The 26024-nt window shown below is 35.6% G+C and overlaps 8 protein-coding genes across 9 annotated transcripts; 4 read left to right on the forward strand and 4 right to left on the reverse strand.

Annotated features, from left to right (window-relative positions):
* On the forward strand, positions 1–1816 carry LOC105174777 (uncharacterized). Its single transcript, XM_011096965.3, has 2 exons — positions 1–727; positions 1281–1816. The coding sequence occupies exons 1-2, from the start codon at positions 293–295 to the stop codon at positions 1638–1640; spliced, it is 795 nt and encodes a 264-aa protein (XP_011095267.1). The 5' UTR covers positions 1–292; the 3' UTR covers positions 1641–1816.
* A 320-nt stretch (positions 1817–2136) lies between these two features.
* Positions 2137–5806, reverse strand: LOC105174778 (vesicle-associated protein 4-1). The gene is made up of 7 exons (XM_011096966.3): positions 5344–5806; positions 5073–5143; positions 4610–4691; positions 4349–4467; positions 2874–2951; positions 2670–2789; positions 2137–2559 (listed from the first exon to the last, which is right to left on the reverse strand). The coding sequence occupies exons 1-7, from the start codon at positions 5594–5596 to the stop codon at positions 2500–2502; spliced, it is 783 nt and encodes a 260-aa protein (XP_011095268.1). The 5' UTR covers positions 5597–5806; the 3' UTR covers positions 2137–2499.
* A 3271-nt stretch (positions 5807–9077) lies between these two features.
* On the forward strand, positions 9078–10105 carry LOC105175126 (uncharacterized). Its single transcript, XM_020698512.2, has one exon. It carries the CDS (start codon positions 9078–9080, stop codon positions 10077–10079), a length of 1002 nt encoding a protein of 333 aa, XP_020554171.2. The 3' UTR covers positions 10080–10105.
* Positions 10106–13075: 2970 nt separating this feature from the next.
* LOC105174780 (uncharacterized) lies at positions 13076–13608 on the reverse strand. The gene has a single exon (XM_011096968.3). The coding sequence runs from the start codon at positions 13452–13454 to the stop codon at positions 13182–13184; it is 273 nt and encodes a 90-aa protein (XP_011095270.1). The 5' UTR covers positions 13455–13608; the 3' UTR covers positions 13076–13181.
* A 1350-nt stretch (positions 13609–14958) lies between these two features.
* Positions 14959–15439, reverse strand: LOC105174781 (uncharacterized). The gene has a single exon (XM_011096969.3). The coding sequence runs from the start codon at positions 15299–15301 to the stop codon at positions 15032–15034; it is 270 nt and encodes an 89-aa protein (XP_011095271.1). The 5' UTR covers positions 15302–15439; the 3' UTR covers positions 14959–15031.
* Positions 15440–18291: 2852 nt separating this feature from the next.
* On the reverse strand, positions 18292–18763 carry LOC105174782 (uncharacterized). Its single transcript, XM_011096970.3, has one exon. It carries the CDS (start codon positions 18633–18635, stop codon positions 18366–18368), a length of 270 nt encoding a protein of 89 aa, XP_011095272.1. The 5' UTR covers positions 18636–18763; the 3' UTR covers positions 18292–18365.
* A 1335-nt stretch (positions 18764–20098) lies between these two features.
* Positions 20099–22941, forward strand: LOC105174783 (putative cyclin-D6-1). Of its 2 annotated transcripts, XM_011096972.3 has the most exons (8): positions 20099–20419; positions 20538–20624; positions 20864–20968; positions 21181–21379; positions 21827–21963; positions 22061–22437; positions 22516–22644; positions 22758–22941. In XM_011096972.3, the coding sequence occupies exons 1-7, from the start codon at positions 20243–20245 to the stop codon at positions 22625–22627; spliced, it is 1194 nt and encodes a 397-aa protein (XP_011095274.1). In that variant the 5' UTR covers positions 20099–20242; the 3' UTR covers positions 22628–22644; positions 22758–22941. The 2 variants fall into 2 exon arrangements, with proteins under 2 accessions (XP_011095274.1, XP_088732229.1); XM_088876103.1 differs by lacking the exon at positions 20864–20968.
* Positions 22942–24073: 1132 nt separating this feature from the next.
* LOC105174784 (uncharacterized) lies at positions 24074–25870 on the forward strand. Its single transcript, XM_011096973.3, has 2 exons — positions 24074–24573; positions 25000–25870. Exons 1-2 carry the CDS (start codon positions 24415–24417, stop codon positions 25561–25563), a joined length of 723 nt encoding a protein of 240 aa, XP_011095275.1. The 5' UTR covers positions 24074–24414; the 3' UTR covers positions 25564–25870.
* Positions 25871–26024: the final 154 nt, after the last annotated feature.

Consider the following 26024-nt stretch of genomic DNA (forward strand, 5'->3'; position numbering starts at 1 on the left):
TATAACGCTGTAATTCACTTTCTTCCTACATCAACATTTAAATATGTGAAATAAAAACATAAATATAAAGAAAGAAGGTAAATATGAAGCAATTGTTGATGTCCACTTTTCTCTCTTCACCATCCCCCTACCCGTGGCCGTGGCTACTGCCTACCTTCTCTCGACATCCTCGTTTCCAACTTCCCGCATTATCCACTTTTCCCTCACATTTTTTCTTGCAGATAAAAGAACCCAAAAAGAGATTTTAGGCGAAGCCCGATCCTTCTCTTTCCTTCGAGAAGACACGTCAGAAATGGCGCCTCGTCTCCTCAGCTGTTTCCGCAGAAGCTCCTCCCAGTCCAATCACGAGGAGAAAGAGACGGCGACGGAGGAGGAGCAGGGACCAGGTCCGGTGGTGGTGGAGCTCTTCTCCTCGCAGGGCTGCGCCACCTCTACGGAGGCGGAGATGGTGTTCTCGCGGCTGGGGAGGGGCGACTTCAACCTGGACGTGCCGTTGGTATTATTGGCGTACCACGTGGACTACTGGGATTATAATGGGTGGAAGGATCCCTTCGGGTCCAGCCAATGGACCGTCAGGCAGAAGGCCTACGTTGAGGCCCTCAATCTTGATACCATGTTCACGCCCCAAATTGTGATCCAGGGCCGGGCCCAATGCGTTGCCAATGAGCCCGAAGAAATTTTGTCCTGCATCGCATCGGCACCCAGATTCCCTGCTCCCTCTTTCCAGGTCCGTCCATCCCGACTTTTAGTTTTCTTATGGAAGTTTTGTCTTTGTCCTTTAGATGATGATGGCCATACCCATAATGTTGCAAAAATGAAAAAACTATGATTGCTGCCTAATTCCTGCAACTTTACTTAATCACAACAGAATAGTCAGTATTCATGTAAACAATCACAAAATTGCCAAAATATTCGTAGCAGGAAAATACACAAATGCCAAAAAATATGAGGATAATTACATAAACCATTTCTACTTTTTGAAAAATTAGGTATACAACTATTAAAAACAGCAGCATTATTTATACAAACTACATCTTTATTAAAAAAAATTATACATATATATCTAAAAACGTCAACAACATTACATAAATTACCCCTATTTTTTTATTTTTATAATTATGCATCTTTCGGTGAAAATATAATTATCTAAAAATATTATGTAATACAAAGTGAGACTCCATACTGCACAAAAAATTAATCCAGACGGAAAGGTGATGCTTGTGCTACTGGACTTGTGTTACATGCCCATATAACAATATTCGAGGGTTTTCCACAAACAGGCGACGTTCCAAAAGCCCACACCGGACTCGTTGCAAGTATCACTGACGGGAACTCTAAGGACAAAAGTTGATGATCAAGGTGCCAATTTGATGGTTGCTCTGTACGAATGCGGTTTGGTCACGGACTGCCCCGATGGGGCCAACAAAGGCCGGGTTTTGGCCAATGACTATGTTGTCCGCCGCCTTGAAAAGCTATGCTCACTCCATGACATCTCAGCCAAGAAGTCTATCTCCGGAACTCTGGATTTTCCTCTGTGGGAGGGTTTCAATGCTGCCAAATGTGGCGTGTCCGTGTTTGTTGAGAGCCCTTCTCATCTAATCTTTGGTTCTCAGAAATTTCAGTTGCAAGGTAATCTATGAGTTGGTCATTTTGTTCCTCTCATTTTTAGTTTTGGGCATGGTCCTTTTAGCTGCTATCACTTTGTCCATTGTTGTTGTAAGAAATCTAGGACCACCTCATACGAATGACAGAACATCATAGTCAGATGTTCACAGGACATAAATATAAGATTCCTAACGACACATTTTTACAATCATCTCAAGTTCCTCGAGCAAAATTACACACACACACAAAAATAATAATAAAAAAAAAAGAAAGGAAGAGCAAAAATGTTGCGGGGTGCTAACAACCAACTCCGTAATTTGCAGTTTTCTTCTCATTCCCCCTGTTGTGTAGATGATTAGCATGTCTTGTGTTGAAATTCGATCAAACACTAGATCGAATTTTACGAATTATAACTCAAATATCCATTAATAGAATAAAATTTGAGGTGAAATCCCATACATGTATCAAATGTTGTTTGTTTAGTCATATCACTCCAAAATGGGGGGAAAAGGTGTAGGAGATCTCCGACAGTGCCATAACTAATGTAGAGATAATTTTAAAAGCATTAAAACAGTTGTAAGTAATGAACTTTAATCTCCAAATGTTCACTCCCCAAGTACTGATACTGGATACGTAATCCTTGTCGGGTTGCCTTCTAGATAATGAAAAGTTAATTTTTGAACCAAACGAAAAATATTTACAAGAAAGAAATCAAGAGAGGCCGATTCCTAAGACATACATTTACCTCAATAACAACGAACTCCGCTCACATTATTCTTTTCTTACATTTGGCATTGAGAATTGCCCTTGACCATCACACCTCAGCCACCTAATGCAGATGGAGGTATGGTTCATAAGTTCCATCGAGAATCATCAGAAGGCAAATCCTGCACTTCACACTGAATCTACTGCCTCGACCTGCTGCCGAGCAAGATATTTCTCTCGTCGTTCTTTCTGAATAACAAAGAGAGAATTAGCAACATAAAAAGTTGACTGAGAAGATTTCAATTATTATAGAAGTTATACCCTCACCCAGGTGGGCAACACACATAGTTGTTACTTACCCATTCGTCTATAACAAGACCTTCCCCAACCACACGTGGGCCTGTTTCTGCTGGAGGCTTCTTGCGAGCTTCCAAGGCAGCATCAGCTTCAGCCAATTGACGCTTCAGTTTTTCAAGTGCCTAAATGACAAGGAATTTCATGAGAAGGAAAGAGAGCAAATGTATTAACATGCTAGACAATTCGATAGATAAACTAAGTCTTACAGGATTAGCACGATCCGGGTCCACTAAAACCACCCGCAATATGCGTTCAACAGTTACTTGATCCCTTTGCTCATCAAACTGCAGAGCATCCAAGTTAAAACCCATACAGCAGGCCGGATTTGGTATTCTTTTTAATACACATATAATTACTATAACCCAAGTCAGACCATAACATGTCAAGGGAAAATAGTCCAATATCCATTCTGAAAAGTGCACCACTGACCAAGCAGAAATCCCAGCACTAGGTAAGTCGAGACTAACAAAACTCTAACCTCTCCCAGAACATGAGATTGGATGAACTTAATTAATGCTGCAGCATCTCCATCTAAATCAAACATTCACGTGTTTATTCATCATCCAAGGATTTCTAAGGTGTGTTTTAATCAAGTGAGACATTAACAAATCATCCAGAAAGGAGAAAAGGACTGCTTCTGAGTTGACCATAAGGTCATAAACCAAGTAAAGAAAAACAAAAATAGGTAACACCAAAGGATGCATTACTTTCCAAAAAAGAAGAGACTTAGTTCAGTAAAATTCACTTAAATTGAAAAATAAGCATTTCAAATTCTCTTGAAGCTTAACTATGTCATATAACGAGCTTAGGGATAACTGAAGTAGCACATAACAAGTTAGTCATCATGCATGTTCAATACCAAGCACGAATCACTGTTGCAGATGAAGTTTGCAGATCTTTCCTTTTCTTAACCCCTAGATCAATCAAACAAAAAACACGCTATCATATAGAGCATACAGAATATAGTGGGATCAAAGTACATGATAGAGCTGGAACTCTTCGAATATCTGTCCAAGCAGGAGAGGATGTTGGAGACAAATGGATTTCTTGAGGACATTAATACCTTCCAAAATTAGTTATTAAAAAAATTCTATCAGAAACTATGTTGGCATGACAAAAATGTGAACCCATATGCACATAGAGCATATAAAAGTATGGTAGATACGAAATGAATCTGAAGAATGACTTTGTTTTCCATAAACAGGGAGCCTTATGACTTTGTTTTCCATAAACAGGGAGCCTTAGAAGTTCTGTAGATGCTGCATCTATGTACTTCCCTTGAAACAGGAAGGAGCAATTGGTACAGTTAATTATTAATTTTATGGGACACAAACTTAATGCATAGTAATTGTTTGCTATAAAAGTGTAGTATGTCACCTAGTAAACAGTTATCAAGTTAAAATTTATACGATGCACTGGTTAAAACTGATAAAAATAGTTAAGACCAAAAGAATTAATCCCTAGAGCTCTAAATTATACATCTCTGTTTTGCAATGTTGAATGCCTATATACATGGTGGTCCCCGCAAGAGGCCTCTAAATTGAACTTTCTGTGTCATAATATTCAACATAGTTCAATCATTATAAGAAACATTATGCTTTCAACTACTTACATAACTAACCGTAACTTATAACACACCAGACAGTAGATGAGAAGTAATTTTGGAACGTAAAGCACTCACCAACTCAGGCACGTAATCTGTTCCTTCTTTCACCTTAAGACTCATAATCTTGAACTTAACCTTGCTCTTCTGATTTATAGGTTTTTCATTGTTCTCTGGTTGCTCCACAAACTTGAATACTGTCAACCAGAAATGTAATTTATTTTTAACTTAGAAGTCTCAGATGCAAGTACTATACCTGCAGTAAAAGTTAGCATTTGAAAGCTTTCATGAGCTATGGATATGTCCAGCAAGACACAAAAAATGGCCAAAATTAATTACCAGTAGCTATGAGGTCTTCTCCAGGAGCAAGGATACCTCCAGGTGGTCTCATATAACAACTCTTTGGTGCAGTTGTTTGAAACTAAAGACAGACAAGAAAACCGTCAAAGTACTTTACAGCGCCAGCAATCTAGGTGAATAAAAGGAATCTATGAAAGTTCCTTTATCCATTATTTCTACTACTATTATTAGTTACCAATTTGGGATTTCAATCGATACATCACGAAGCATCCTTAAGCAATTAAATCAACACGAATACATGACACAGAAAAAAAAATTCAATAGAAGGCTAAAGTCTTGTGCCTTTATGCGCCAGTAAAGATTTCCCCTATCCATTTCCGTTCAGAGTTGAAGCAAAAAAGATACTCAAAGCGAAAATGATTATCACAGAACTTCAGAATATTGAAAAGATCTAAAAGTTACTACTCCAATTAACAAATTACCCAAACCAGAAAAGAAGTACCTTGAATGCAACATGAGACTTGCTGGAATTCTTAATCCTAACAGCACTCCTCACCTGCTTTCCAGGTTCATCTTCAATATCACAAACACGAAACATACAATCAATCAGCATTCAGCACACAAAAACTTCAGATTTATTCCCCTAAAACATTCCAATTCCTTCTTATTTCCTAAATTCCAATACAACCGAAAGCAGACTCATATTAACGACATAACAAAATTAGAAGAATAACCAATAACACAGAAATGAAAAGGAGTCGAGAATAACACACAAGGGAAGTAGAGGTTGTTGGAAGGATCGAGGCGGAGCCTCCGCCGCGCAGGAAGAAGCGATCTGGCAACGGAGGATACGGTTGAGGAACGAGTGCTGGAAGCAACACCGCCGTTTTGATGGCTGTGGTTCTGCGACTGATTGTAAAGATTATTAGTAGAAGAAGAAGAAGAAGACGCCGTCGCAGACTGCCAGAACGGACAAAGCCGCCACTTCTTGTTGCTCTGGTGGTTATGGCTGTCGGCTATCGCCATATTCACCGGAATCAGGCGCAAGCTTTTTTCGATTGGATTTCTTCTGTTCCTTCTCTTCTGTGTGATGCGATTTCAGGTCATGAAAAATTGCGTTGACAAAAACTGGTGAATTTGAGTTGTAAAAGAAAGTCAGAGGCAGCCGCTTTATATAGCGTATGAATTTCGAGTTGTATTTGTTTTTAATTTTTTTTTTCTCGGTTCGTTACAGCGGCAGAGTTTCTATATATTTCCCGGGAGAGGAGATCGCAGAAGCGCAATTTTGGACCTCAAAATAAGGTTTAAAAGAGATTTAATTAGATTTGACGTCCGTTCCCACCCTTATTTACAAACTTATCGGAAGCAAATAAAAGTCTTCTCCTTTTTGCTTTTTTTTTTCCTTCTCAAAAATACTTTAAATTTAAACGAATTTTGAATTAAATTTTAATTTTTTTTTTGAATAAGTAATCCTTTCAATTTAATTAGATAATTATATTATCAAAAAGAATCTCAAATAAATAAACCATCACTGAATTTTATTTTATAAAATACTAATAAATTTTAAAATAATATAAAATTATTTTTAATCTTTTTTAAATTCAAATCCTTCCGTTCAGAAGAAACGTAACTGATTTGTCTTCAGCTAAAAGTATCAAAATATTTAATTTAATACATGACGATATAATAAAGAGGTAGTGACGTGTGGTCTGAACCGATTAACCGACTCACAAAATAAGTTATACTTTTTAATTATTAATTCAAATTCTTTGAACATAAGATCATTGTATTTAAATATAAGATAGGAATAAAAGTATTTGATTGTAGTATTTGAGAAAATAATGATGAGGAAGAGGCGTAGGGGCAAACTGAGTTGGAATGTTGTGTAGTTATATAATTGGATTTGGAAGGGAAGGGGGTGAGTTGGAAAAGGCAAAATTCTAATAATTGGGCGGAGGGTGTTAGCTGTGTGGGGTGGGGTTCGTTGGTGAAGGTTAGTTGGAAGGTAGGAATTAATTAATGAGATGGTCAGGTGATTTTTCGACCTCTACTTAGCAACATTTGGTCTGGTTAGTAAAAATATTAATGCTCATATTTATTGTTTTCTTTCCAATGTTTTGTGGTATTTAATTCTCTGCTTGGGGGGTTGGATTTTATGAGCTTTGATTGCGAACTTTTTACTTTTAGGTTTTGGGGGAAGTGCAAAATTTATTAGTACCCAACATAAATATTTTAATTTCGTTGATTTGGGATTTATTAGACTAAATTATATTCATATATTTTCAAGTAAAGTTTTATTGGATAACTAGTTATTGTAATTTTTAAAATTATAAATATATTATATGAGTGCAGTTGTAATTATAATTATACTTTTTGTTTAATGATGGTATTGACACCTATTGAGAACGTATATGAATTATTTGTAATTAAATCTAATTACAAAAAATATCAATGTAATTTATCCTATTTATTATTGGGTATCATCTTAACTATTAGATCCAGGTTTTTTGAAATTAGAAAATAAACATTTTTTTCTTATTTTTTTTATATAAGAAATATGATAAATAAATTAGTAGGGACACTTTAAAATTTTATCCAGTGTTGTGTCGGGTATGGACATGATATTTGCGTGTCCGAAACTATAAAATGAGCTACAATGCACAAGTGCTCCAAAAAATTATCGGTGCAGTGTTGGATACGAACACAGTTTGGACACGTGTCGAACACAGTATCCGCATGTTCAAAAATATAAAATTTTTAAAAAATAAATATGGTATCGGGCACGTTTTAGGATTTTTTTATAATTTCAAAAAAAATTGGGTTGTCTTTAAGGGAAAAAAAAGTTTAGGATTTAATAAAAAAGAAAAAAGAATTAATTCTCTCATCTCAAACTAAAAATTTTACAAAAAAATTATTAAAAATTTGAGTAATGGTTATGATGATTTAGCTAATTTGATGATTATAAAATTTTCATTGCGTACTTTTAAAAATAAATAAATTATATATATTTTTTAAAAATTATATTTGATTAATAATTCAGATATAAGACATGTTTATCTTATACTTTATATTGATGTTTTCATATCACGCATTTTAATTTTATGAAAAATTAAAATTTCTTAAAATTTTCGTATCATTATGTTGGTGTTCATACATCATAGGAGATGAGTCTTGGTGGAAAATAAAGATGGAAGTTGGAGATAGAATTAGAGATTGAGTATGCGATGAGTTTATTAAAATATTAATAAAAACATAAATATGTAAGAGGCCCAAATCTAGTCCAACAATCTTCATCGGCCCAGTTCTCAAAATTGTCAGCTGCTTTGCTTCTAAGTCTGGGAATTATGCGCTTTTATTTAGCCCATCCTTTTGGGCCTTTTAGAACAATCATTTATCAAATTCATAAAAAGAAGAATGCGATGCAAAATCTAACATATAAGATGAACTCCAATAATGATTTGTTTTTATTCGAATTAAATTTGATTGGATTTATATAATAAATATAATATTGATATTAGTCATTTATTCGGATAAAAGTTTTATTTTATTTACAATCAAACTTAGACACAAGGTTTTTACATCATTAGATTGAAATAAATTAATTTTTAAGATGAATTTATTATATTTATCATGCCATTAATTGCATCTAAATATATTAACTTTTAAGCCTAAAGTATGTGAGTATAGTTTCCAACCATCAAAGTATTTTATATATTATTTAACGTCCGAATTTAAAAAGAAAACACAAAAACTATAAGAAAAGTAAATAAATTATTAATTATACGCAGAATTTACGATTATTTATTCTGAACACACTCTGTAAACTATATAGAATTAACACGTTTTTGCTTTCATCCAATAACGCTAGTTGACTATGGTTTGTTAATCTCGGTTCCCTAAGATTGTTTATAGCCAGAAATTGAATGGATTAAATAAAAAAAGGTAAAACTCCAATTTTATCCTGTAATTTGAAGGGTGACATTTTTAATTTTGTATGAATTAATTTATAGAACTAAAATTATAATTTAATTAGATTATTCTCAAATCACATATAATTTTTTTACCCAATAGGCTAAAAAAAGATTAAAATTATCAAAATCTTAAAATTATAAAATTAGATTTAAAAAAAAAATAATTAGTACTAAATAAAAGAATACCAGTTATAGATTATATAATTAAAATTGTATTTCTTGGAATGAAAAAATAAATAAATAGTCAAAGCAGAGTCTGCGCGTGCAAATCCAGTTAGTACTATTTTTTGTTTTTTAGTGCCATATTAATACTAATTAGTTTCCTATTCTGCTGCAACTAGGTTTGAAGGTGTTAGTGTAGTAGAACACTACTTCCATTCCTGCCAGAACTCTCTCTCTCTCTCTCTCCATATATATGTATATCTATATATATATTATATATGCATGGACATGGACGTATATATAGTGTCCCAAACTACATACAGAAATCTCTCCTACTTTGATATCCTAGTACAGTTTAGAGAAGATTGCGTACAATGTCGAGGGTTAAGGATTTAACAGTTGAAGACATGGAGGGCGTCGTGACTTCTTCGCACAACCGATTCGATATTTTGGCCGCGACGGCGCAACGAGCATTGCAGCTACTACAACAACAAGAAGAAGCACAACGGCAAGAAACAAAGATGCAGACTGAGAAAAGGAAAAGAGAACGTAGGTCTACAGAATATGCCGACGGTGAAGGAGAACCCACCGCCGCCCGGAGGAAGAAGCCCAAACAACACGAAGAAGCGCAACGGCAAGAAACAAAGATGAAGACTGCGGAAAGGAAAAGAGAACGTAGGTCTACAGAATATGCCGACGGTGATGGAGAACCCACCGCCGCCAGGAGGAAGAAGCCCAAACAACACGAAGAAGCCCAACGACAAGAAACAAAGATGAAGACTGCGGAAAGGAAAAGAGATCGTAGGTCTACAGAATATGCCGACGGTGAAGAAGAACCCACCGCCGCCAGGAGGAAGAAGCCCAATACTCGTAAGAATAAGAAGCAGCCCGTGGATGATGGGCCACAACCACCGCCGCCATTGCCGGAAAGATTCAAGAACGTAATCCGAGAAATATCAGGAGGAAGGATTGTCTCCGAGGAGACGTTAGTGATACAGAAGGCATTATTTCAGACGGATTTGAACTCGTCCCATAACCGGTTGTCCATCCCGTTCAGTCAGATTAGCCACCACGGTTTCTTGACGGATGAGGAGAAGAAATTTCTGCGCTGTCGCGAGGGGAAGGGCAAGAAGAAGCACAAAGACGTGACGATGATCGAGCCATCGCTGAAAACACGGACGGCGACGCTTAGCAGGTGGGATATGCCCAAGGAGAAGGGGAAGATGTCGTCGATTTACGTGATCCACGGACCCTGGACATCCATTGTGACTGGGAATCAGCTGAAAGTTGGGATGGTGGTTCAGCTCTGGGCTCTGAGGATCGGGGAGGAGTTGTGTTTCGCTCTGGTGAATCTGACGGGAGAGGGTGCTGCTTGAACTGGTTAGTTAGTTGTTTCTGGTATGTACATGATGTTTGTTATGATTATTGCAGCAGCAGCAGCTTCACCACGAACAGAGCACCTGCAGGTTGAAGACGCTGAGCTGGATGACACCGAGGCGCCAACGTGGATATTTTGTGTCGTTTTTTCTGTATTTGCACTTTCACTTTAATTAGTTAGAAACACGTTTTATCTCGTTAGTTAGCAGCAGTTGTGTCTCTGTTAGTCATCTTCTTCTTTGTATGTAAAAACACTACAGCACCATTCTTCTTGGGTAATGAATACAAGTTCTGGTATCTTTCATTCCCTTCTCTGAGCCTTGAAGATGATGACTGATTTTTGTTCCCAGAAATTCTTAACTTTGCACAATGTTCATCAAAAGTAGAAAAGCTGGTTTTAGTTGTTGGGTCGTGATTAACGTTGATGTTCTACGAACAAGACAAGATCTTTTTTCATACCAAGGAACCTTTTGTTCTGGCCATTGGATTTACTGAGTTTTTAATTTGAGGTGTTATATGTCTCAAGCGTTGCTCCTCAAATTATCATTTTCACAACAAACAATTATACTCAGTAATAAAATATTAAGTAATTATGATTCATTTCTAACTTTTCCATCACAATAATCATAAATTTATTGATAAAAGCATAAAATACAAACCCAATACTAAAATGAATTGAAGTTGGTTCGTTAGCAAATATCTGCATTGATGCTGAGTATGCCATGATTTATATTTTGATCTATCAATCTAATGTATATATTGAATAAATTCTTGTTAGTTTGAAAACCTACCCTTTTTCTTGAGAATCATTTATTTTGATATCCAAATACGAGTAATTCATCTATTGATTTTATTTTTATAATTTGAATTTAAGTAACTTTTTGATATAATATGTATCTAACGTATTTTATGTATTTCATATTAATTTATATTCTGTTAGCTTATTAATTTTGTGTTGAATAAAATTGCAAAACATCAACTACACACCAAAAAAAAAAGAAAACCCGAAATCTCACCCAATTTAGGATCTAATATGACCATTTCTAATCTAAGAGACCCATTGAGTATAAGACTCTATATAGGGTAAGATCCGCCAATAAATTAATCTTACCCTATTAGATCAATTTATAGATTAACTTAAAAGATAAAATTAATCTTACCCTATAAGATCAACTAATAAGATAAGGGCATTGGGTCTTCTTTAGGTATGAATTGTAAGATCCCACCATTGCCACTCCTCATTTCAATAATCCAATCCTACTAAATAAATCTAATTAATTCATAAAATAAAGAGAAGTAAAAGTTGATCAAGAAATTGCACAAAGCCAATTCCATCTTCTGATATATGAATGAACAACGCATAAATAATCGAGAAAATTGCAAATCTGCTTGTGCCACCATAGTGTGTTCTCTTTCTTTCTTTCTTTTTCTTTTTTTTTTTTAATATATATATTCATTTGTGTAACTACATAAAATGATCAGAAGCGAACAGTAGTGGGACCCCAACAGCTCAAATCCATTACTCTGTTCAAAGACTTGTCCGTCTTCTGAACCTTCTCCAAGTCCCTCATCATCCTCTGCGCAACCACTCCCCCAGCAGAAGAAGGCTTAGGATGAACGACGTGCGTGTGGTAGTAAGACTGAACCCTATTCTTGGCGTGCTGCTGAATCGACCTCAACACGTTGTTCCATCTGCAAACCCCTTGATCCTTCAACGCCTCCACCGCTCCAATGCTCGCCGCCACAATCCACGCCGCTGCTCTTCCCCCACTGCTCATTTTAATTAATTAAAATACTAGTTTGTGTGTGAAAAACAGGTTTGCGAATGGATCGAGATTTCTGAAGGTGTTTTGATTTCAATGCGAGGAGGAGAAGTGGTGTTTGTTGGGTATTAATAGGGAGAATTGGGGTTAATGAAGACGAAAACTGGGAGCGGTTTAACCTATGGTTTGGGAAACAGCAGGAGAGGGACAGACGCAGACAGCCCCTTGGTTTTTTGTTTGTTGCTAATTGTAAAAACCAACAGCAGCTTTGGTTGATTAGATTAGTGGTTTTGGAATGTATCTCTCAGCTTTCTTAACTTTCGACTCACTTGATTCTTTTTCCGATTATTTTAATATGCAATGTCACTTTCTATGTGGGTTTTAATTACTAGTGGTTTTCGGGATTCCCGGATACCTGGACAGTGGACAACTATGGGCATAAACCGCGTGGAAAGGCTAGAGGTTAGAGGACCAAAAATAAATACTTTACAGGGCACAACCTTCAACTCAATTTAAATGAATTATATAATAATATATTATTATTAAAAAAATATAATTTTAGTCTTTTAATTTATGAGATGATATTTTGATTAATTAATTTTTTTAATTCTGAAAGTTTGATAATTTTATTTTTTTATATATAATGTGAGTGAAATTCTGTTTGAATCGCATATCATCGAATTAAATTACAATATGAAATTCACATATATGTAGAAAGGAATCCTTCGTTTCTATTGACTTCAAACTGACCCCGGCCGTGCGACTTAAAAAGCGTGCTATGGCTACTTACATACACTTTTCGAGTATACCGTGTTGTATATTTCTTGTAATTCCGTATTAATACTTTCATATATAGAGCATTTCCCTATTTCTCCATTTCTTGTTTCGGTGCTATCACAAACCAAGCTAACATTTTGTTCCATTTCTTATTAAGAAGAAAAATTAAAAAAAAAATCTTTATTTATATGTGTAAAAAATAACAAATTCATTATAAAATCTAAATTCTTGGATTCTATTATTTCGATGAATATTGCCAAATTTTTAGAAAGAAATTTAAAATGCCGTCGTTTGAATCCACATAGATTTCACTTATAGCCACGAAAATCATAAATCAATCTCACGCTTCACTCATTTAAATTAAAAAAAAAAAAAAAGAAAAGTAAAAACAAAGCAGCTCCAAACAGGATGAATCAGTCAGGAGTAGTAATCTCAGTTGAAATGGACTTGAGCAGTTAAGTGGAAGAAGAAGTGATTTTCATTCATCTCCTTGCATAAATATCAATCTATACACATTACATACACAACCACCAAAACTTGCAAAAAAAGAAGAATTAGGGCTCAATTGGGACCCCAGCAGCTCAAATACATGACTTTTCTAAGCGACTCCTCAGATCTCTTCAGTTCTTCTTCCCTCGATATCTTACTAGAAATCACCGAAGAAGAAGGTGCGCGCAGCTTCTGCCCCTGCGTGGTGTAGGACCTGAGATTGTTCTTGGCGTGCTGTTGCGCAAGTCTCAAGGCGTAATTCCATCGGCAGATACCCTGATCTTTCAGCGCTTCGACTGTGCCGATGCTGGCTGCCACTAACCATGCTCTGCTCGTTGAACTCATTACTTGAGTGAGGAAAACGTGTTTTTATTGTGAAGTAGATGTTGTGATTTGCGATGTTGGAGAATGAGTGGAGAGTGGGAGATGTAGCGGCAATATATAGCGAGGAGGGAGAAGCGTGGTTTTGGAGAGCGAGAGAGAAAGAAAGCCCCCAGTTTTTGGAGTGGTGCACTGCACGTGGTATTTAAAATAATTGTTTGCTGACACTGGATTTGGACATAAATGAGGCAGAAATATAGATAGAGGGGCTGAATGTCATGGTGCTGACCTGGAAATTAAAACCATCAAAACTAAGGATGGTTGGATGCTACCCAACTGGGTTGTTCCCAAGTTGATGCAAAAATCAACACATGATATAGTTTATTTTTATATTTTATAAAATTCATAACTATAGTTGATGTATATGGTTTAAGGAAATTTGGCCCATAAAAGAGTAAAAGAGCCTAGAATTCCCTATAAATGATCCGACAATCCATAAAGAAAATGACCACTCAAGATATTTAATAATCTAGTTCAAAAACGTGACTCAATCAATGACGATTGCCTAAGACCCATGTTTAAATGTGTCTACGAGCACACGTAGCATACACTCGAACCACCAAATGAGCCCCCTAGCCAGTATGGAAGACATGCGTTGAAAGAGGTTCCCTCAAGAATTCAGACTCCTGGATAAAGACTTTTTGTAGATTAGAAAGTCCTTATCGATAAAGGATCCCCTCAACGTGGAAGTTTACTCACACTCGTAAGATCAACAGAGGATAATAGCAGATTGTGACCTATCCCAACAATGTTGTGGCAATCTGAGCATACACAGTAATGTGCCAGAAAAATTATTTTCGGAAAATTATCAAGATTCTTTATCTACAAACTTCAAAATATTGCTTTGTTCACAAATGAAAAAAATGCGAGCAATCCATTCTAATATTATAAATGAATAAATTATTTTTATAATTTTTTTTATCAATTTACCTTTTTATAGTTTTTAAAACGCAATAATTTATCTATTTATACTAACAAAGCAATTTAACTCATTAAATATAAAAATAACTTACTTTATTCTAAAAAGTAAAGAGAATAAATTATTACTTTCTATTATAAAAAATATTTATTCATTTATAATAACACAAAAAGTAAATTATATAAATATTTATTTATATATAATACAAGAAGAGATAAATTGTATGTAGAAATAAATTTAGTCTCATTTTCGTGATTTGGAGTCCATCTAAATTGGCCAAATTCCATTAAAGAAAGCTTTAGTAGGTGCACTCCCTGTCCACCTCTTCTCAGTTATCACCCACAGATTCAGTTTCACTGTTATTTCTACTTTCCTTCTTCCAAGTCCCTCCCTGTTATATGGGCTGTCACTTCATCGAAATCTTGATTATTCGATTGACGCCAAAAAATATATTGATTAACACCAAAAGAAATGGAAATACTTGGTTGGGTAAATAACTTGTTCTATTTCAGTTTATCAACTGCTGCATCAATAATCCAAACTTGAAGATTTAGAAAGTTTCGTCGTCATCATCATATAAGAATCATCAATATGTACAAAATATTGGGGGGAATTATCTTCCTCAATTGGGACCCCAACAGCTCAAATACATCACTTTCCTAAGCGACTCCTCGGATTGCTTCAGTTTGTCGTCTCTCATCTTGTTACTAATCATGGAAGAAGAGGGTCCGCACAGCTTCTGGCCCTGAGTAGTGTAGGATCTGAGATTGTTCTTGGCATGCTGCTGCAGAAGCCTCAAGGCGTAATTCCATCGGCAGAAGCCCTGATCCTTCAGTGCCTCCACTGCCCCAATGCTTGCCGCCACTAACCAAGCTCTGCTTGACGAACTCATTCTGATTTTCAGCTTTTTTGAGTGAGAAAATAACGTACAACTTCAAAAGGAGAACTTGTTGTTTGTGAGTTGTGAAGGAGTGGGAGTGAAGAGTTGTCTATATAGAGAGAGAGTGGACGTGGTTTTGTGACCAACAGAATAGGAAAAGCCCCCTGTTTTAAAGTGCGCACTGCACAGTTTGGAAAATGCCTGGCGGCGGTGGATCCGGATCTAGACAAAAACCCACACACACAAACACATACCTACATAATGTAAAATATAAATAAAAATGTGATGATGTTGACGCGCAAATCGAAGCTATCGCCACAGCATTATCTCTTCCTTAGTTTCTTCATTTTGAAAAACAGAATAAAAAAAAAATTGAAATAAATTTAATTAAAAAATTAAGACCCAAAACCTTTAGTATGATTTAAATCCAAATATAAAGGATATGGATTACTTCCTCCCTTATAGTCCTCCATATCCTCACAGTATGTTTGGTTCAAAAAATTAATAAAGAATAGAGAAAATGTTATATATGGCACTTCTAAGTTCAACGTATGTACCGGATGTGTCTAAAAATATAAATTATATGAAATAAAAATTAAAAAAATTGTTAAATGATAATAAATTTGGTGCAGTAGTTGAAGAAAATTAATTTTTCACCCAATTAAATGGTGCTAAATTTAAAATAGTATGTCAATTATCGATTATAATATCTTCTATATTTATATTTTTTATTTTTTGAATTGATGTTAAGCCTAAATAGTTAAATTTGGAGATATTTTAGTGTATACTTTGTCATCAAATGAATGACAAGCAAGTATCAAAATTAAAGTATTTTGGTTAATTAAATTTTACTTTGCAGTCAAGCATCCAAACAATTAAATGGTGCAAGTCGAACAATTACAATTACGTTTCAATCAAATCAAGACAAATAACTTAATCTTTATCTTTTTAGAAATGATAAAATATGAAAGTAATAATGTCAAATTAGTTAATCGTGTCTTCAATATTCGAGGTATTCATCTATTTAAATCAAATTATAAAGAGATAATACTACAAGTGTTTAAGTAGATCGTAACTCTTCTTACTCGATACTTACATAAAGGGGCTTTTGGATCTCATTTGACAGACAAACAAAGAACGGAAGGTGAAGCTGGAAAAAAAAATATATAAAGAGAATTCTTTTTACAAAGTTTATAGAGTTAAAAGAATATTCGAAGCACTCAAAACAAAAATCTACTTATTCACTAAAAGTGTGCAATTGTAGTGTTAGATTCTATGTTATAGGCCCTAACCTCTTGAATCAACATTATAATTGTCTAATTCAATTTTTAAGGAGGTTCAAGTAGTAAAGTTATCTCCAAATGCTCAAATTTAGAGTCAAGATTATAGTATTTAATTCAAATTTAGATACAAAGTCCTTTATTAATGTTATTAAAACTCAAATCCAAGTCCAAAGGAAATTTAGATGAAGATTTACCTTTGAATTTCTCCAATTTACAAATATTGCTTTTGAAGAGAATAATCGATCAATTTATAGAATAGTTTTTGTACTTGATGTGTTAAAAAACAGCACATGTCTAATGGATATGGACTATTGTTCAAAGTTTGGAACGACGCGAATGCAAATTATGAAGGGGGACCTACAAAAAAGGCGTTAACATTCCTACACCCAAATTAGTAAATTTGAGATGAAATCAAGTAAAAAAGTAAGTGAATTTAATTAAGAGTCGAGATGTGGTGAATAACATTGATGAAAAATGCAAAAACACATGATAATATGCTTGTGGAGTGCTCGAAAAATATTTAGAAAATGCTTAGAGAGCAAGAGAGATGGTTTAGAGAGTAAGAGAGGTATCCCTACCTGGAAAGACTATCTATATTTATAGGGGGAGTGCCCATTCTACAGGGGGTATCCCATTCCCAAGAATTTTGCAAAAATCATCCTTACTTATTAGTAGCTATGAGTGTTTTAATAGGAGTCCTCTTTGTCTTGAGAGTTCCTTTGCTCGCGTGAGACTCCTAGGGTTGATGTGGTATGAGGTGGTTGCTGGCACTTAGGCCAACTGGATGCCACGATGGAGTGTGGGTTGTCATGTGTGTGGGCTTTGAGCCGAATATTTTATTGTGCTTTTATCATGATCCGAGTCGGGGATGTCCCGAGCCTCTTTCCTTCTTCCTGGATTGCTTAGGCTATTTGGGCCAGTCTAATTAGACTGTGGGTTGTCCATCCTTGGCCTCTTGGGAACGTAATGGGCGTGGGATGTTCCGGACTTTTAAGAAGATATCCTAGGCTTTCTGTTTTTTTCTTCTTTTTTGGGCCTCTTTTTGAACCAGCTTATTTTTATCCATATCAGTGCTATTTTTAATTTATTTAATACAATGTTTTATTTATCACAAATTTTACTAGATTTTCAAATTCCCTAAAATTGATCATGAAAAGTTTTAGCACACCTAGTGAGATAATCTATTTTCTCATATATTATCTTTATCAAAATTTGAAGTACTTAAAAGGATAATTAAGGGAAAGCTTTGAACACAGTAAACTCCAAATTTTCCAACTCAAAATCATCAACTCCCATACTAAGAGCATTGGTGTTACTACAAGGAGTACGCCCAAGAATGTCAAAAAGTCTTCTGAAATAATTTCCCTTGTCGAGCCTGTTCAGAAGGACCTGGTCCAACATAACAAAACAAGTGAAGATTATAAAAATAAATCCCCCGCTATCCTTTCCTCACTCCTGATCTAGTTACTCTTTCACAACAAATGTAGGTCATGTTTTGGTTACGAGTACTTCAATTATAGAAGAACAAATTGCAAGTTTGACTGGAGTTATTGAAAGGCTTATAAACTATGTCCAAGAACAAGATGTTGAAATTGCTAGATTGATCACAAAATAGATAATATGGACACAGGTCATGCTATTGGAGAACATGTTAAGATTTATGAAAAGTCAGAGGCATCAAGTAACAATGGGGAGATTTTGAGAAACCAGTCCCAGAACTTCAAGAGTTAAAAACTTTCGTCATCATCATCATTTAAGAATCAATATGTACACAATTTTGGGGGTAATTATCCTCAATTGGGACCCCAACAGCTCAAATACATCACTTTCCTAAGCGACTCCTCAGACTGCTTCAGTTTTTCTTCTCTCATCTTATTGGAAATCACCGTAGAAGAGGGTCCGCACAGCTTCTGGCCCTGAGTAGTGTAGGATCTGAGATTGTTCTTGGCATGCTGTTGCAGAAGCCTCAAGGCGTAATTCCATCGGCAGAAGCCCTGATCTTTCAGTGCCTCCACTGCCCCAATGCTTGCAGCCACTAACCAAGCTCTGCTTGACGAACTCATTCTGATTTTCAGCTTTTCTGAGTGAGAAAATTTGAAGTACAACTTCAAGAGGAGAACTTCTTGTTTGGGTGGTTTGTGAGTTGTGAAGGAGTGGGAGTGAGGAGTTGTTTATATAGAGAGAGAGTGGACGTGGTTTTTGTGACCAACAGAATAGGAAAAGCCCCCTGTTTTAGAGTGCGCAGTATGGAAAATTCCTGGTGGCGGTGAATATAGGCAAAGGGGAGTGGACCAAAAGATAGATACAAATATGATATAAGTGTAAAATATAAATAAAAATGTAATGATTTGACGCGCAAATCAGAAGTATCACCACAACCTTATCTCTTCCTTACTTTCTTCTTTTAGAAAAAACAAAAAATAAAAAAGGGAAAAGCGTTACGATTTATAACATGATATTCAAAGCATAATGTGCATTTTGAAATTATAAATTTAAAAATTGCGAAAATTATAATTTTTATACCACAATTTAAACTTATAATGATGATACCATAATTTAGAAAATTATACTAATAAAATATTTACAATTTTGGTACTGCTATTAAAAATTTACAATAAAATTACGGCCACTACCACATATAACCTTCACTTGAGTTGTAGCCAAGTATAATATAGTTAAAAATAGAAGTCTTCAGTAAGTTATCTATGGTATCCTTTTTTGCCTTTTTGATATATAAATACTTTGTTAAATAAGTGGCTTCAGTATTTTACTATATTAAAATCATTTCTTCCCTTACCTCATTTTTTTTTAGTTAATTTTTTTTTGTTTAAAATCGTTCCTTTTTTTATTTTACATTAAAAAAATATATATTTTCAGCAAATACTTATTTATTTTTATTTTTTTTATCTTCACAAAAATAAATCAATTTTCTTAACACTTTTTTTAAGGCTAAATATTTTTCTCGATATTTTCTGAGTAAATTTACAACATCACCATGTACAATAACGGCATGTTATGCCGACTTAAATTTTTTTTGTTTTTTGTTTTTTGTGATGGATGTGTAATGAAAGTAAATGTAATTGTCTATTATGATTAACATCAATTATTTTTTAAGTTTGACGGTTAAAATGAAGGGTCGTTTTGATACATGTTATAATTTAAAAGTCACTTAATCGACTTGAATGATAGTTGAGGAATAGTGAAATGTATTTTACCCTATTTATTATTCAAAATTTGAGGTCTCAAAATCTGTTTTTGGGTTTCAAGCACATCTTATGGTAATATAGCGTATTATTGATCTGTCAAAATAAAAATTTAATAATAATAATATCAAATCTTGTCTTTTCTTGGCGGCAAATTTCGAAATCGAGTAAATAGAGGCGAATGAGTCAGCTCGGTCTCCATTTGGGCTGCAAGCCGTCAATCCCACCGTTAATTGAACCGCTCAATCTTTCATCTTTCTTGACGGCACCATGACAGCGTTAAGAGCCTGCTAACTACTTAACCGCCAAACTGTGGATCGAATTAACATTTCTAAACTTCAACACTACTAAGCTAACCATACCTCACCGCTCGCTCTCTCTTTCTCGAAACCTCTCATTTTCTCTCTCGACAATTCACTAGAATTTGAAGAAAGAAGAACGGAGTAACGAAACTTACATTAACAACAATGGAAGGAGATCCTGAGCATCTGTACAAATTGAGCTACGATAAGTTGCCGGAGTCTGCACGCGAGTCGCTTGGCAGACTAATCAGTGCCGAAGTGTATTTCACGGTGCCTGCGAGCTATTTGGACGATGAGAACCTTGGATGTCTTCGAAAATATGCGGTTTCGTTTATTGAAAAGGTACGCTGCATTAATTGAAAATGAAGTGTGTTTGTGCGAATATAACTTATGATTTGATGAACGAGTATGTCGATCAGTTAGTGATGAATATTTGGATTGGTTTTGTTGACATATGAAGCAATCCAAGTGTGAGAATTTCGATGCGCTGATTCCTTACGTGGCAATGACCTACTTTGATCGGTTCATGTCGATAGGCGAAATCCCGGTATCTACGTATTGGATTCTGATTTCTTTAGTCTTTGTTTTTTTAGTGTGTAATATATAAGAACTTGAAAGAAAATATAATGCAAATAGTCGCTTCTGTTTTCGCCGGATCATTATATATATATATATATATATGAAATCTTATTTACTCCGCTTGCAATTTTTTGTATTTTGTATTCCATATGTGAAGTATTTCACATATTATATAATGTTTACTGATAAAGTGAATTCACTGCTCAGCCTGTGGTTAAAACTCAATTCGCAAACATAATACTATGTCTGATCAGTTGCCTGGCCCTTGCTTGGAAGCTCCGAACCAAGACCTTCGTGCTCTCAAAATTTTGGGTATTTGAACTCTAAATTCTTGATATGTGTGTGTGTGTTGATGCTCTTTTTGTTGAAAATAGAAATTTAGTAGAGATATATATAGATCGTACACGTCTGACATCTTGAATGATTCTCTTTTTAATACACACATTATGTACGTATGTTCTTCGTACTTTGCAACGATCCTACAATATGTATTTGTGTATGATGGAATTTGGTGTTTACTACAGAACGAGAAGAATCTGAACAAGTTTTCAGCTAGAGACGTGTTACAGATGGAGTTATACATCTGCAGACGTTTGGATTGGAGAATGCGAGCTCTGACACCAATTTCCTTCATTGAGTACATCATACCACTCCTCCCTCTGCGGCGTGAGTCGCCCTCTCTTCGCCGTCCTGTTCGCCAGCTGATAGTCAAATCTCAATTCGGTATGTAGATTACTTATTTTAGTTGAGATTGTATCGGTTTTATTCCCTGGAAGATTGCTTGCTAATAAGAGAAAGAACTTACGCATTTTAAGATACTCAAAATGTTTTCTCATGTCTGTACAGATCTTGAGATTTAAGTTTTCTGTGGGTAGTTTCAGGCTAGGAAACAAGGGAAACTCAGTCCTACTGTGGTTAGCTTTTATTTCTCAGGGTACTGGATTTAGTTTTAGAGTAACATTCCATTAACTCTCATTATTATATTTTTTTCATCTTTTCAAATTTACGGGAGCATGTTTTGGAACAGCTCTTATGCTTGTACTAAGTCTTAATGTCTTGGTTGAGAAACAATTTCCTTCATTTCCCGATTCTTTGATGTATTGATACTCATTCCAGAATATTTCTGTTGACTTCTTTTCCTTTTCTTTTTTTCCTTCATAATGTACCTAGACATTTCATTCACAAAATATAGGCCATCGGTTGTGGCAGCCTCCGCCGTGCTCACTGTTGCCTCGCACATGTTTCCTAGTACATGTGGACTCATTGCACTGACCATTCTCACTCCTGAATACATTTTCCCTGAAGTGGTAATTAAATTAATCTAATGACTTTTTGTAACTCTTAATTAGCAAATTCATCAAAGATTAATCTTGTGGAGCGGAGTAATATAGAATATATGTATAGGAAAAGGTTCTGGAATGCAGAGACATGCTCGAACCACTTTTTGAAGGTATGTCTATGCCAGCGGTTGGGAATGCATCCAGGAACATCGAAGATAACCAGCCAGCGGACACTCAATCAAATATTGAGGAAGAGAGGATCCACCCTGCAGGAATGGAGCCTGCGGCTTCTGCGATTCAACCCGTACTTGAGGAAAGCGATGAACTTGTTAATGCCGATGCTGATGAGCTGATGAATTTTGAGTTGGGTTGGATAGATGCCGAAGCGGCTGCTGAAAGCAAAGTTGTAGCCCAAGCTGCGGATGATGCTGGTTATATTACCCATCTCCGGCAGAAGCTCAGCGGCTGCGGCCGCAGGGTCATGCAGAGCTGTAACATTCTGTGAGCACCCTTCTGTTGCTTACCTATATTCATTGAGCATCATGAAGCAGAGATTATTACTTTTTCATGCATGCACAGGATGAATAATGCTAGCAGTAATAAAAGCTTGAACACAAACCTTGCTGCTGTGAATTGGACTCGAGCAGGCTATACATGGTTTATATTGCTAATATCAACACCAAAGAATTGATGCAAATAGCTTTACAGGTTAGGAAGTTTTTCATCTTCCCTTTTGGGTATTGTCTGTGATTGTTTTCAGTTGCCCGCAACTTTCTAGGATGTTCACTCATTTGGATATTTTACTTTTCTTTTCCACTCAGGAATTTGCTCGTGCATAACATATGGCGTAGGCTTAACTCTTAAGATAAAGCTTGAAACCTATCACCCAGCACGCCATAGTTTTTCTGAAAAGTCAATTTTCAAACGTTCTAATTTCTCAGCGGGCTAAGTCTTATGCATGTGAGATATTCTTTACGGATTAGAGGAGTCATCAGTCTTAATTCATGTTTATCTTTTACTCATTAAAGGAAAAAAAAAAAAAAAGAAATAATCATGTACATATTTCTTCATCAGGATTTCTATTATACTTCTACAGAACTGCAATTACTTGCAAATCCAATTTAACTTTCAAATTAGTTAAGTTGAAAAGTTAATCCGCCTAAACGTTGTAATCCGAAACTGAGCTTTCTTACTTTTCTTTCTCCTCTTCATTCTCTTCCTTTTCTGCTGTGTCACAAACCCCCTCAGATCAGCTGTTATCTTCGTCTTCGTAATTTAAAGTCAAAACCTTGGGTTAAGCCAACTTCTTTTTTGTTGTATTAGTTTAGAAGAATACATGGACTTGTAAGAAACTCAGCATTTCTTTCTATGGAGACGTCTACAGACGAGTGAGTTCATCCTTGCTGGCCCATTAACATAAAATAGTAGCCCAACTGCACAATCCTTCCAGCGTTGCACTCTGTTGATTATTTTTTGAAGTTAGCAGTATATGCCACGTTCTACACATTCCTAAAAATATTAAAAAACTATAATGTTTTGAAATTCCATCTATGATTTATTTGACTTCATAAAAATAATCTCTCCCAGAATCTGCACATATTATTCAAAATAAACAATGGAGAGATGATAATTCAAATGAGTTGAGACTTAAAAATAAATACTCGAGACCAGAAAATTAGATAAGAATAAATAACTAGTGGGAAGTTGGTTTCACTACTTGAAAAAAGTGGAAACAGGCATAGGAGACGGAGAGGGGTGATGAAAATAAAATAAAAGCAAACCGAAAATAACCAAATTTCTATCAGAAAGTCATAGATACCAAATTAGCAAGTGTTCATTTCATACACCAAAATACTGTAGCGAGATCTAGGTGTAATAACACAAATCGATCTTGTAAAACATAAAATGTTATTATAATTTGGCATCACATGTCATAGATCATTTAATATAAGCACACTACACATATAACTAGGCATTATTATACTCTAAAAATATTATATAAAAATAAGTACATGTAATGTAATATAATGTTATAGTAAAATCGGAAGGTTTCCTTAATGTGTTAACGAGAAAAAAGGAACATAAATCCAGTCCAACTCCAAGCCTATTATACCTCCTTTACTTTTCTCACGTCGCATCGCATCAGATACGAAATTAAACTGAAGAGATATCACAGCCGTGAGCGGGAGCCGGCCCCATCTCCTCTATCTCCATACATGCCTATGTGTACTTATAAACGCCATTTGATTTAAACAACTCAACATACACACACACACACTACACACACTAGCGAACACGTTCCCTTCCTTTTCTCGGACAGCCTAAATATACGCCCACGATTCCGTATTTCTCTGATATCCCCTCGCTTCTCTCCTTTTCTCGTTACTACTACTCTTTTTGTTTTTCTACTCTCCATCTCTCCCTCTCTCTCTCTCTTCACAAACTTTGCATGGGATTTTGATTAAGACGGTGTCTCCGATGGATCCCGTGAAGCACCTGGGGAGGAGCAAGTGTTTTGCGTGTTTTACCCCTGTCGCAGACGACGATGCACCCTGCTCTCGCTCCCCCTCGTCGAGGAAAACGGCCCACCACGGCTTTTCCGGTTTGCTCAAGTCCGTTCTCTTGAGGACGCCATTGGTGAGTATCGACTTACCACTTCCATTGTTTGGTGAAATTAACTGTATGCTTTGTTGGGGTTCATTATTGAATGATCTCTGTTTTTCGTTTCAGTCTACTTCATGCGGTTAGAATTTTGATTGCTCTCTTGTTCTTCCTGTTTTGTCTAATTGCGTTTGATTTTGATTTATGGATTTTTTTTCCCCTTTCTCTTTGATGTTATCCATCAATGACTTTGTCTTAGTCCAACCGCCATTCTCAATAATTAATATCAAACAATGTGAAAATCAAGGACTGACAACCCCTAATTCATTATTTTTCATTTTAATAATGTAAGAAATATATTAAGCACCGCTATCTTCAACTTAGTCATATAATTTTTCACGTTAATTCTTCCAGAATTTCTGCTACAAAAGATCCTGACTCAGCAGTATCTTTCGAATACAGGTGAGGAAATTTCGGAGCAAAAGATATAGGCGGGACTCCTGTCGATCGAGCAGCACCCCATCATCCAAAACCAAAAAGCAAACAAGTCCTACCCATAAGAAATCTTTCTATAAGGGATTTTCGGACGATAATGAAGAAAGTTTCGACCGTCCGTCGTTGTTTTCATCGACGCCCCCCTCCTCTGCCTCATCCGTTACATCGGACTCGAGCTCGGGATCCGAAAGAATTCAGGGGCCTGCTTCTCTTGATTCGAGACCGACAAGAACAAACAATAGGCACACGAAAAGGGTTGATAGCAAATGTAGTTACAACGTTGCTGCAGGAATGTTCGTTCTCCTGGTTTGTCTAGTAGGTTTGGTTTTTTGGGGGAAGGTTTTTGCAATAGTGACTTGCATTTTAACATGGCTGTTTTTTGCTCCGAGCTGCGGGTCTCAAGATGGTGGCTGGCCGGTAAACGGCAACGTTGTTGACCCGGAGGAGTACAAGAAAAGGGTGGTCATGGAAGGGTTCTTGCAGAGGAATCGTCGTAAGGTACTAGAGAGGGAAGATTTGGAAAGAAAATAAAGTAATTTTGGTTGAGTAGCGCAGGCAAGGTTTTTGGCGTGTGTTTGTACTAGGAGGACTGTTCTCTCTTATTTCCTTTTTAACTGGTTTCTTTTATTCTTTTCCGTAGTTTGTTTTCTTTTTTCTTGTCCTAAAATTTTTCTCATCAATTGTGGGAAGGTGAAATATCAAGAACTCAAAACCTCCACTCGACAGAAATAGATGATGCTAATATTTTAAATCTCTCATAAAAAGAAATGCTAGTAGTACGATATTTGTTATTAGTTCTATCAAACGATTGTTGATGTATATATTGATAGTTTTTCTTTTTCTTTTTCTGAAATGATTTATATAGTGATGGTTGTAAATATTAAAAATTATAGAGATTCGTCAGTGCTCTAAATAAAAATTTGTTATGTATATTGCTTTTTTCATTTTGTACACATGAGAAATTTATTTGTATAGTGTTTTCTAGATGGACA

The sequence above is a fragment of the Sesamum indicum genome, linkage group LG12 (genome assembly GCF_026168435.1).
Source record: "Sesamum indicum cultivar Baizhima isolate 11 linkage group LG12, ASM2616843v1, whole genome shotgun sequence".
Taxonomy (NCBI): domain Eukaryota; kingdom Viridiplantae; phylum Streptophyta; class Magnoliopsida; order Lamiales; family Pedaliaceae; genus Sesamum; species Sesamum indicum.

Bases quoted from the DNA above. Each gene is read 5' to 3' on its own strand.
- LOC105174777 (XM_011096965.3), top strand. From the start codon at position 293: ATGGCGCCTCGTCTCCTCAGCTGTTTCCGCAGAAGCTCCTCCCAGTCC. The intron at 728-1,280 runs GTCCGTCCATCC...TTCCACAAACAG, and splicing joins TCCCTGCTCCCTCTTTCCAG to GCGACGTTCCAAAAGCCCAC.
- LOC105174778 (XM_011096966.3), bottom strand. From the start codon at position 5,596: ATGGCGATAGCCGACAGCCATAACCACCAGAGCAACAAGAAGTGGCGG. The intron at 4,468-4,609 runs GTAATTAATTTT...TCTGGTTGACAG, and splicing joins AGAAGACCTCATAGCTACTG to TATTCAAGTTTGTGGAGCAA. The intron at 2,790-2,873 runs GTAAGACTTAGT...CTTGTCATTTAG, and splicing joins ACCCGGATCGTGCTAATCCT to GCACTTGAAAAACTGAAGCG.
- LOC105175126 (XM_020698512.2), top strand. From the start codon at position 9,078: ATGTCGAGGGTTAAGGATTTAACAGTTGAAGACATGGAGGGCGTCGTG.
- LOC105174780 (XM_011096968.3), bottom strand. From the start codon at position 13,454: ATGAGTTCAACGAGCAGAGCATGGTTAGTGGCAGCCAGCATCGGCACA.
- LOC105174781 (XM_011096969.3), bottom strand. From the start codon at position 15,301: ATGAGTTCGTCAAGCAGAGCTTGGTTAGTGGCGGCAAGCATTGGGGCA.
- LOC105174782 (XM_011096970.3), bottom strand. From the start codon at position 18,635: ATGAGTTCGTCAAGCAGAGCTTGGTTAGTGGCTGCAAGCATTGGGGCA.
- LOC105174783 (XM_011096972.3), top strand. From the start codon at position 20,243: ATGGAAGGAGATCCTGAGCATCTGTACAAATTGAGCTACGATAAGTTG. The intron at 20,420-20,537 runs GTACGCTGCATT...TGACATATGAAG, and splicing joins CGGTTTCGTTTATTGAAAAG to CAATCCAAGTGTGAGAATTT. The intron at 20,625-20,863 runs GTATCTACGTAT...TTCACTGCTCAG, and splicing joins TGTCGATAGGCGAAATCCCG to CCTGTGGTTAAAACTCAATT.
- LOC105174784 (XM_011096973.3), top strand. From the start codon at position 24,415: ATGGATCCCGTGAAGCACCTGGGGAGGAGCAAGTGTTTTGCGTGTTTT. The intron at 24,574-24,999 runs GTGAGTATCGAC...TTTCGAATACAG, and splicing joins TTCTCTTGAGGACGCCATTG to GTGAGGAAATTTCGGAGCAA.